The sequence below is a fragment of the Sander lucioperca genome, chromosome 1 (genome assembly GCF_008315115.2).
Source record: "Sander lucioperca isolate FBNREF2018 chromosome 1, SLUC_FBN_1.2, whole genome shotgun sequence".
Classification (NCBI taxonomy): Eukaryota; Metazoa; Chordata; class Actinopteri; order Perciformes; family Percidae; genus Sander; species Sander lucioperca.
In genome coordinates, this window is record NC_050173.1 from 9,835,689 (window position 1) to 9,846,726 (window position 11,038).

Here is an 11,038-nt window from a genome sequence, read left to right on the forward strand (position 1 = left end):
AATCTGGGGGGGTATATAAGCGTGGGCAGATTTCTCATGTAGCAACAGACTTGAGAGTGCTGGTAACTACTGTGGATCTATCTGCAGCAAACAGATTTGTCTTTTTCATTACTAATAGAAAAGAAGAGAAAATGGAGATGGAGACAAATGAAGACTACTACTACTATGATGAGACAGAAAACTCCACCATGTGTGACTATTCTGAGTGGACACCATCATACTCTGTCATCCCGGTGCTGTACATGCTTATCTTCATCCTCGGCCTCTCTGGAAATGGGGTGGTCATCTTCACCGTGTGGAGAGCCCAGGGTAAGCGGCGAGCTGCTGACGTCTACATCGGCAACCTGGCACTGGCTGACCTCACCTTTGTGGTCACTCTTCCTCTGTGGGCCGTTTACACCGCCAAGGGCTACGACTGGATCTTCGGAGTGGCTCTGTGTAAGATCAGCAGCTACGTGGTCCTGCTCAACATGTACGCCAGCGTCTTCTGCCTCACCTGCATGAGCTTCGACCGCTACCTGGCCATCGTCCACTCCTTGTCCAGCACCCAGCTGCGCACACGTGGCCACATGCAAGCCTCCCTGGCAGCCATCTGGACACTGTCTGGTCTCCTGGCTGCCCCGACTCTGGTCTTCCGCACCACCAAATTTGATGTCAACATCAACCACACATCCTGCGCTATGGACTTCAGCCTGGTGATGACCAAGAAAGATCAAGAGAACTTTTGGATCGCCGGTCTCAGCATCTCCTCCTCAGCTCTGGGCTTTCTTCTACCTTTCTTGGCGATGATGGTGTGCTACGGCTTTATCGGCTCCACCATCACCCGCCACTTCAACACTCTGCGCAAAGAGGACCAGCGTAAGAGGAGGCTGCTGAAGATCATCACCACGCTGGTAGTGGTGTTTGCCGCCTGCTGGACGCCCTTCCATGTTGTGAAAAGTGCTGACGCCCTCTCATATCTGCAGCTGTTTCCCGCCACCTGTGCGTTCCTGCGCTTCCTGCTGCTGGCTCACCCCTACGCCACCTGCCTGGCCTACGTCAACAGCTGCCTCAACCCCTTTCTTTACGCCTTCTTCGACCTGCGCTTCAGATCCCAGTGTCTGTGCCTACTCAACCTGAAGAAGTCCTTGCATGCAAGCCCTGTCAGTTCCCTGTCCTCTCAGAAGACAGAGGCTCAGTCTCTGGCCACGAAGGTGTGACGACAACTGAGGGCCCAGATGCATGCTGGGTGAACAATGCAGAACAATGCAGGTAAATCAAAACTGTACAGCGCTTGGTGCTTGCTCACAGATCGTCTGCAGTCAGTTTCGGGGTGTCACCTTTGCTCCTCTCTGGCTAGGTGGACTACTGTCGGTATTTTCTTGAAGACAACAGTTGGGCGTGTGGTTTTGGGGTCTGACCACACTCAAAGTCCAGCCTCACTTAGGAGCAGGGAAGCAAAACTGAACTATTTAATACAAGGGACCAAGCATAAACCAGACTTTTTTGGAAAAGGTGTAATGTGTTTTAAAATGACGACATGCTTGTGTTCTCCTGTGGACTTCTATGCAAATGCTGAACTTTAGATCTCTGAACTCCGGTACTTAAGTCCCGGTGAAGTGTATTACTCATGCATTTGCCCCTGCTGTTCTTTTTTCATTTGTAAGCACTTGAGGCGTGATATCTACCAGACTACCCGGCTCACCAGCTCAAACTGTAGTATCTGTATCGCAGCCAGCAGTGTTACGTATAAGTGTGTGTGTAGAAAGGGTGTGCCAGTTGGTAAGAGGTGTTGGTGTCTGATAAGAGTGTTGTAAGGAGAGACGGGAGAGAGGGGAGAGGGGGAGGGAGTCTCAGATAGACAGACAGACAGATGGCAGCTGACAAATGTTTTCAGGCTAGTGGAGGGCCCAATTAAAAGGTGACTGCTTTGACAGTCTGCTGGAGTGTGTGTGTGTGTGTGTGTGTGTGTGTGTGTGTGCGTGTGTGTGTGTGTGTGTGTGCGTGTGTGTGTGTGTGTGTGTGTGTGTGTGTGTGTGTGTGTGTGTGTGTGTGCGTGCATGCGTGCGTGCGTGATTGTCATTGAGCATCAGAATGACGTTGAATTTGTTCCTGACAAATACATGAAAGCATTTTGTGAATCCACATCATTTTGAATTGATTGTTTATGATTTGTAATTAAAAAAAAGTGCTTTGAAAACAAATATTCTCTCTCTGGTCACTTGTGATAGCTTGGTAAGTCTCGCTGGAATGTATTTTCTTCTATCCAGTGAATGTGCGTCTTCCTGTTGGTGCATTGCTGAGGGGAGGCAGTCTCCCTCTCATTGTGTTTCGCAGGGTTGAAATCAAAGCATGTGTCTGCAGGAAATGCATGTTTGACTTCTGTTTCCCTCTTCTAGCATGTTTGTTTTCTTCTCCTCCTTACAACTTGCTCACACAAACAATCAGTGAGAACAAAAGTTTCTAAATTGGATCAACCACAGGACATTTGGCTTTGTCCCAGATATATTAAAGTCCTAAGGGTTAATTACCACAATTACAGGGTTCTTTTTTTCTGTACCAATATATCCCAAAATACATCCTAATGAGTCTCTGTGTTGTTAGTCTATCATGATGAAGCATAGTTGGATGTGTGTTTTTTTGCAAACAAATGCCACAACAGATTGCTGAGCTTTAAATTAGAGTTCAGTGATTTTGACCGTAAAGAGCTTTTTACGGGATGTAATCAGCAACAGCAGGGAGACAGAAGGATCGGACTAATCCTTGGTTACTGACTTGTAGTCAACTATCTGTCCCTGTGTAATACCTGTGACAGAGAATGGCTTAGTCTAAATCACCCACAATTACAGTTATGTCCCATTTAGGTAAATGTGACTCCTTGTAGAAGGAAATATGTGTCTTTAATTTCACAGGTGAATTCTGAAAACATTCTTGTCATTGGAAGAGAAAAGAAATCCAACAGCTGCTGCAACATCCACTCCGTTTCCTTCATCGCTGTCCCAACTCTGCTTAATCTCATCTGAGCCAAGACACAAACACAGACATGCAACGAAATCTTTGTTAAATAGATGTCTGAATTTAGTCAAGAAAGATTGTATAGAATTTCCTGAAACTACTTGCATTGTACAGCTTGCTGAAAATAAAAATGGTCCAACAGTAGATTAAATAGTGGCACAATCCATACAGGCAGAGTCTGCACAACAACATGTTGTATTGGTGAAACAGCACACATTTTAAAAATCCATGCAGCAGCTAATTTTTACAGGCCGATTTGTCACATTATCCTCCACTTGTCAGCATCAAAGTCAAAGCCCATTGTGAAAGATAATCTGGACAGATTATTTTCATGGTTTTTCAAGTTTTATGGAGCTATGTGATCGTGTTACCAAGATTTCATGGCACGAACTTTGCCAAAGCTAGAAAACAAAGAGCTACGAGAGAAAAGGGATTTATGCTCTTTGATCCTCCGTAGGCTGGGTGTTTGTCTGAGATGACTGTTTAGAAATTATTACACAAATGTTTTTATTCCTCTGTAATAACAGAGTGTGAAAATTAAGCGTGTCTACACTGGAAGCAGGCTTGCCGCGGGGAATCCTGAGGGTATAAACAGTTCTCCCTCTCTAAGAAATGACAAACAACTACTGTAGAACAGCATTGTTGACAATACATTCACAAGCATGTATTATCATTTAACATTTACTTCAGCCAACTACTTAAAAAGTAGCATTATTCTCTGTATTGATGATGTAACTAAAACATTATTGTGTTCTGCATCTGGAAGGAGGAGACAGTAGTTCTGTCCGTGCAAAGATGAGCACCACTGTTGTCTGAAAACACTGATGAGAACAAAAATCAAAGCTCCATAAAATATCAAAATATAATGAACTCAAACCACTAATTATATCCATAATAGTATCTTGTAGACACCACAATTAACACCTCATACAACAGTCTTTTTAAACACTTCTGACAACATTAGTCTGCGTTACTCTGAACTAAATGTTTATATCATACATGTTTAGAAATAATCCTCATTATTTCCACTATGAAGAAACCAGTCAAAGGGTCAGGCAATGAGAAGTATTAGAGTTTCACATGAAACTGTAACTAAGGTACATTTATACATCTGCTCCACCACACTACAAAAGGTAAATACTGCTATTTTCATTCAATTACATGTATTTAACATTTGTTGCTACTTTTCAGAATAAAGTAAGATTTTACGAACAAAACATATATTTAATTTATACAATAAAATGTACTCAATGTCAACCGACTGCAACATTAGAAATGATGCCTATATTTTGGTGAATAACAATAAAGATAGTAAGAGAAAATAAAAGGGGCGGCTGTGACTCAGGAGGTAGAGTGGCTTCTCCTGTCAGCATGTCGAAGTGTCCTTGAGCAAGACACTGAACCCCAAGTTGCTCCCGATGTCAGGCCAGCACCTTGCATGGCGGCTCCGCCAACATCGGTGTTTGAATGTGGTGTGTGAATTGGTGAATGAGATGCAAATTGTAAAGCGCTTTGTCTGGTAAGGACACCTTTTACCAAAAATGTAAAAGTATTGCAAAAGTCAAGAATCATAAATAGAAAATAGAAATATGTACGATAAGAAATATAAAGAAAATGTATGGTAAATATGGACATTTTTCAAATGCAAAGGAAAGAGGGTAGGATTTCCAAAATATTGAGAGAAGAAAATTAAAGAATGTGCAAAAGTTCACAGTATAAAGTATAAAAAATATGTGCAATTTACAGAGATAATAATCTAGAAGATGCGTGTTAATGTAACACATTGAGTCAAATACAACTGAAGGTAAGCTGTCAAATATGTGTTTGTTTTTGTTTTCTTGTTTTTTTATTTCCTGAACTGACCCTTTTCGTCTGGATGGAGAGAAACCTAAAATCCTCTCTGTCTTTAGAGGTGATCTATAAACACAGCACAATGCAGATGGTAAAAAAAAGGCCAAACCCAAAAACTTCCCCAGACGGGACAATGTTTGTTTACCACGTAATGCATAATAAAAGAACCTAAAGGCAAAGGTAGGAAGGCCGAGTTTCTATAGGGGTGCACACCTTAACTCATTCATTGTCATATCAATGGCTGACAAATAGCCTTTGTGTTGTTTTAAATTAGGCTCGCAGCCAGCCCTGCTGTTTGTTGGCAGCATGTTTAGCTGTCATAAATCAGAACCCAATAATCCAGGCCATGCAGAAAATAGACAGAGGAAGTGTGCACACATTTCTCCTCCATCCTAACAATGGAGGCTGAGCAGCTCAACCAGCAGACCGGACCTTGAGCCTGGTCTGACCATAGCGTGTTAGGATGAGATGCTGACCCCTGGAGCGTCTTGGAGGACCCTCGGCTTCCTGCCTACCGGTCTTGCAGCGCTCCTCCCTGCACCATCCCAGGAGGACGAAAGGACCTCACGGACAGGATAGGAGTCAGCAGGCCAGGCAGGAAAGGAGAGGTAGGAGTTCCTGACCGGGGATATCCTGTCTTTCAGAGGCATCTCTCTGCTTTTAGGGCCTCCATGCATGCTCCTCCTGAGGTCTTTGAGGACATGGGTGCTTGCTTCAGACACTCTTCTACATTGGGTTTGTGAGGAAACATGTGACAAGTTATCTTCTCAGAGAGTTTGAGACAAGTTGCAGTTGGAGACAAAGAGGAGCAAGGCCTACTGAAATAAAGGCAATAAAGCTTAATGCACACATGTGGCCAACATGTGACTCAAACACCTGAGGTGACAAATCAGATGTCTCTTTCTTCCACACTCTCTGCTTGCACTCCGTCTCTCCTGAGATGGCAGATATTTCAAAGGCGTTCACACAAGACGGCCATCGCTAGTGGAGACACGTCGTTTCCGACAGCAAAAAAGAGTGGAAGTGCCCAAGCTTTGGGTGACTCCGGATCTTGGGAGTTATGTGAATCTCAGAGAAGATCATCCTCTTCACAAGGCACAAAGTGCCCCTTCATTCTCTCCTCTATCCTCTCCATTGTGCATCCTTGCCTCCCTCGGGCCTAAATGGAAGCCCTGTCATTTGCAGCAGGAGCGATCCAGTTCAGAGGCTCAGCTGCAGTGACATATGCATTGCAGGTAAACATATCTGCACAGGCGAGCACACGAGCAAGCAAGAAATTAGACAAGAACAACACCCTAAGAGGTTGAGTGGTGCAGGTTTCGTTGATTTAGTTAACACCTGCAGTGCAGATGTGAAATTATGGCTTTAATCTCACAACATATTAAACTGCTGTCAGTCTGTCAGGGAACCAGGGGTTGTGGCTCCTATAGACCAAATGAAATGTGCAACCTTAATTTCCCCTCCAGAAATGAAGTAAGACAGTAATAAACTGCTTTAAATAACCAAAAAAACTCTCACTAGAAATGAATTCCCTCTAATCCGCTCTACTTTCCAAATTCAAGGGGAGCGTTTGAATAAAGACTTTTCAAACTCTAGTCGACAGTAAAAGACATTTCCGGTCGTCACAGCACAGTTGATGCAGCATCACGCGCATCACAGGTAAAGTCCTAAGACTAAAGTTATAGACATTTTATTAAATAGAAATATAAGTAATTAGAGGTAACCAATCATATGCAAAATTAAACTGGTCACAGTGGGTTTACTTAAAGTCAAACATGCATCTACAATAATAAATATTAATAATAATAAAAAAGACAGGGTCACAACCCACAAATGGGCCATGCAGGTGTCATTGAACAAAAATATAATCCTTCAGTTAAATGACTCCCTGTAATTTAGGTTACACAGTGGTGCTCATAAGTTTATGAACCCATACTAAAATTGACTAAAAAGAGGAATAAAAAAATCATCTTTTGGAAATTGATCTTAATGCCTTAATTAAAAAAAGAAATAGGAAAAATCCAACCTTTAAGGACACCAATTTTCTTTGTGAATGAATAATGTATCATAAATAAATAAATGTTATTCCTTAAAATACAGGGGGCATAAGTAAGTACACCCCTATGTTAAATTCCCATAGAGGCAGGCAGATTTTTATTTTTAAAGGCCAGTTATTTCATGGATCCAGGATGCTACGCATCCTGATAAAGTTCCCTTGGCCTTTGGAATTAAAATAGCCACACATCATCACATACCCTTCACCATACCTAGAGATTGGCAAGGTTTTATTTCAGTTAACCTAATAGCTGGTTTGATTTGCATTGAGAGATGATTTTATGGAAAGTACCCCATGCCAATCTCTATGTATGGTGAAGGGTATGTGATGATGTGGGGCTATTATAATTCATAAAGGTCAAGGGAACTTTATCAGGATGCATAGTATCCTGGACCCATGAAATAACTGGCCTTTAAAAATAAACATCTGCCTGCCTCTATTATTTTTTAAATAATTTTAAATAAGGATTGTTTGTTCATTCATTCCTTAAACTGTAGTCTACAGTGAGACATTTTCAGTCAGATTTCAGACAGCTGAAACAGTTAGGCTACTTTACTACACCCCCACACACTGAGTCATAACAAATAGTAGTTCATAAAAAAATGTTATGGCCTAGAATTTTGAAATAAGTACAAGATCACATAAGTGTTAGTTACCAGAGTACATTTTTTGAAAAAATAATAATGATTAACCACTGATGCAGGGGTGTATACCCACACACAGAAGCACACAGATGAACTCTACATGTCATCGTCCTGACAGTTGGCCTGTTGAAGGGAGGCTGAGACACCGAGTAATTAGCCTTGTAGAAAATGGCTGAAAGTATGAAGAACATCACTGTAGTGTGTAACTCTTCCAGTTTTCTGTAAACCAAATTGCATAGGATGAATAGTGGGACACTGGGGCTTTGTTTTCCCATAAGGGGAGAGAAGGGAGGAATGCAAAATGCATGAAAGGGCATCCTGTCTAGCTACAGTGTGTTGCTGAGTCAATAAAAGTGGCATGTAACCGTAACACGGATTTACTTGATCAATTAATAGCTGGTTTATAAAGATGGACAACACTGACACCTGGTGACCACCATGACAATTCTGTACCCGGAACTTTGGTGTCCGAGCTGATGCAAGCTTCGGAGTCATTAAGAAGAAGGACCGGATTAGCCGATGCTAAGCATGATGCTAAGGTTCTTCGAAGCGAACATAACAACGTCTCCTAACCTCCTTTTTTCACAGTCTGCTCTGTATTCAGTCCGCATGGTGTCTCGCAAACAGAAGCGGGTGTGGAAATACGTGGAGGAGGGCAGTCTGCTGAAGCTGAAGTCGTACCTGCGGAAGCACCGGGACCTGGATGTGAGCTTCTACCAGGGCAGGAGGCAGAGGAGCCCGCTGCATCTAGCCTGCAGCCTGGGAGACGACGCTGTGCTGCGGCTGCTGCTGAAACACGGAGCCGATGTTCTCCAGAAGGACCGCAAAGGAGACACGGCGTTACACATCGCAGTCAACAGGGCTCTTAAACACGGGAAAACAGGTGAGGAGGACAGAGAGAGAATCTGTTGTTAAGTTATAAACATTACCCATAATTGTTCATATCTTAGCTTGTATTGTGGTTTTTCCTTCAGCGTATGGTGACCTGGTTGAGCCTATCATAAAGAGCTGTCCAGAAGCTTTGAACGCTTCCAACAGCGCTGGAGTCACACCTCAAGACCTGCTGAACTGGAGGAAACATAAAAAGGTACATTGCTGTCCATAGTCAGATACTGTTCCTAGCTGTCTTCTTTTGTTTTTGTAAGACTGTAACTAATGGTTATTTTCATCGTAGACCTATGTGTATGTCATTGAGTCTATGAAATGTCAGACAGGAGAAAAAAAGAGAATGAAAAATGCCTGCCACCAAGTCACAGAGGCCAAATGTCAAAGTGCTTGTTTCTCCTGACCAAAACTAAAAAAGGGTTTTTTAAAACGATTAGCTGGTCAATCATTTAGGTGAACTACTGAACATTATCCTACATATACCACAGTATATTATAGAGCTGGGCAATATATCGATATTATATCGATATCGTGATATGAGACTAGATATCGTCTTAGATTTTGGATATCGTAATATGGCATAAGTGTTGTGTTTTCCTGGTTTTAAAGGCTGCATTACAGTAAAGTGGTGTCATTTTCTGAACTTACCAGACTGTTGTAACTGTTCTATTATTTGCCTTTACCCACTTAGTCATTATATCCACATTACTGATGATTATTTATCAAAAATCTCATTGTGTAAATATTTTGTGAAAGCACCAATAGTCAATGCTACAATATCGTTGCGGTATCGATATCGAGGTATTTGGTAAAAAATATTGTGATATTTGATTTTCTCCATATCGCCCAGCTCTAGTATATTATTATTTTATTTTTTAAAGATCATATTTACTTATAATTTTCTTATATTCTTCAGAGTGCAGAAAACATGAGCAGTCCAACTGAAAGAGACCCTGAGAAGGAGTGGCAGGAAAAGCTGTTTGGTGAATGCGAGGATGAATTCTGTGAAACCTTTGGAGTATATGATGGTAAATGTAAACTCCTTCTTTAATGCAACATTTTATTTTGACGTTCTGCACTAGATAATAACACTGCTATATTTGTTTCACAGCCGATGACTTTCTTCCTGTCGATGATGACGAGGAAGACTTTGGGGACTGGGCTGACCGTATTAGAAATGATTATTTCAATAAAAAGCACGCTGAAGCTCAAAGACTGGCAGCGTCGTCTTCTGGATGGAAAAAAAAGAAGAGTAAACAAGAGAGAGAGCAGGACGAGAAAAGCAACAAGGAGCTGCATAAGAGGCTGCAGAGGGAACACGAAGAGTATCTGGCACGAGCAGCACGTAAAGAGGAAGAGACTCGGCAGGGTAGGAAGCGCAGGTACGATGAAAGATGTGCAGCTACTTTTGATGGTGGCTCTTCATCTGGTGGCACAAAGCTGAGCTACAGCGACATCCCCTGGCCAGCTCCACGAGGTACAGTACAGGAGATGCTGGATGTGATGCTGCACGGCGTGGACAGAAAGGACGTGCCAGTGTTTCGTAAAATGCTCCGGAAGCAGCAAGCGCTGTGGCACCCTGATAAATTTGCTCAGCGATGTGAAGCTCGGTTAGAGGAGAAGGACAAGAAACGGATCCTGGATACAGTTACAGCTCTGTCGCAGGAGCTCAACAGACTGGCCCAGAGTCTGAGGACTTAAAATCTGCTTGTCTGGAAAACTCTGTGAACAGACTGAACTCTATCCAAAATGAGTTCCATTAATGCAAAAGAACAACAACTTTCAGCACACTGTTTAACAAGAACTTCATCAGGTGAAATTCCTACAGACAAACAGCACCAGTAGCACAACCCGAGGGTCCCTCTTGGCATTTATGCACATTAGGGAGAAGATTTCAGGTCACACACACACACACACACACACACACACACACACACACACACACACACACACCTGGAAGCTGCCCAGTACAATGTCTGACCAGTGAGCAGTTGAGGGTTACTGGCCTTGCACAAGAACAACATGGGTGGTAATTATGCTCCGATCTATGCTGAGTCTTGGGATCGAACCAGCGACCTTCTTGTTACAAGCTTTCTTCTGTAACGTTTAGGGCTGCCATCGAAGTAGACCCCCACCATGCTCCTGATGTGTTTTTGTGTGGGGAAAGAATGTAAGTCACTTGAGACAAAAGCCTCTGCCTCTATTGTAAATATTTCCACCTGACATTTTCCTGAAATGTGAGTGTGTACTTGCAGGATTGAAACAGCAGAGATGGTACACACAGAGTGGTTTTATACTGGATTGAACACTCTGCATTTAACATGCTTCTGGTCAATTCCTGATTTAAAGAAAATAAAATTAACCTCATCCAGAATCCTCTAACCTTGAGTAACATTTTTGTTGAGTCACTTGGGCCTACCACCGGTATTTCTACACCTAAAGCATGTACGTCTCATCAAATAAATGTTCATATCTGTGATCTGCAGGTCTATGTTCAGAAAACATAAAAATTAACATATCATCCTGAAACAACCTCAATAAAGGCTTTCACACACAAAGAAAAGCAGATGGTCGGCCTGCTTTCAGTGATGGAACCATACAGAATAAG

General features: G+C 42.5%; 2 protein-coding genes across 2 annotated transcripts; both read left to right on the forward strand.

Annotated features, from left to right (window-relative positions):
* Window positions 1-34: 34 nt before the first annotated feature.
* LOC116035135 (apelin receptor B-like) lies at window positions 35-2,183 on the forward strand. Its single transcript, XM_031278092.2, has one exon. The coding sequence runs from the start codon at window positions 132-134 to the stop codon at window positions 1,197-1,199; it is 1,068 nt and encodes a 355-aa protein (XP_031133952.1). The 5' UTR covers window positions 35-131; the 3' UTR covers window positions 1,200-2,183.
* Window positions 2,184-7,990: 5,807 nt separating this feature from the next.
* nfkbil1 (nuclear factor of kappa light polypeptide gene enhancer in B-cells inhibitor-like 1) lies at window positions 7,991-10,909 on the forward strand. Its single transcript, XM_031277958.2, has 4 exons — window positions 7,991-8,428; window positions 8,520-8,632; window positions 9,347-9,458; window positions 9,542-10,909. The coding sequence occupies exons 1-4, from the start codon at window positions 8,065-8,067 to the stop codon at window positions 10,129-10,131; spliced, it is 1,179 nt and encodes a 392-aa protein (XP_031133818.1). The 5' UTR covers window positions 7,991-8,064; the 3' UTR covers window positions 10,132-10,909.
* Window positions 10,910-11,038: the final 129 nt, after the last annotated feature.

Excerpts from the sequence above, each read along its gene's own strand:
- LOC116035135 (XM_031278092.2), top strand. The coding sequence starts at position 132 with ATGGAGATGGAGACAAATGAAGACTACTACTACTATGATGAGACAGAA.
- nfkbil1 (XM_031277958.2), top strand. The coding sequence starts at position 8,065 with ATGCTAAGCATGATGCTAAGGTTCTTCGAAGCGAACATAACAACGTCT. Across the intron at positions 8,429-8,519 it reads TCTTAAACACGGGAAAACAG|CGTATGGTGACCTGGTTGAG; the intron begins GTGAGGAGGACA and ends TTTTTCCTTCAG. Across the intron at positions 9,459-9,541 it reads AACCTTTGGAGTATATGATG|CCGATGACTTTCTTCCTGTC; the intron begins GTAAATGTAAAC and ends TTTGTTTCACAG.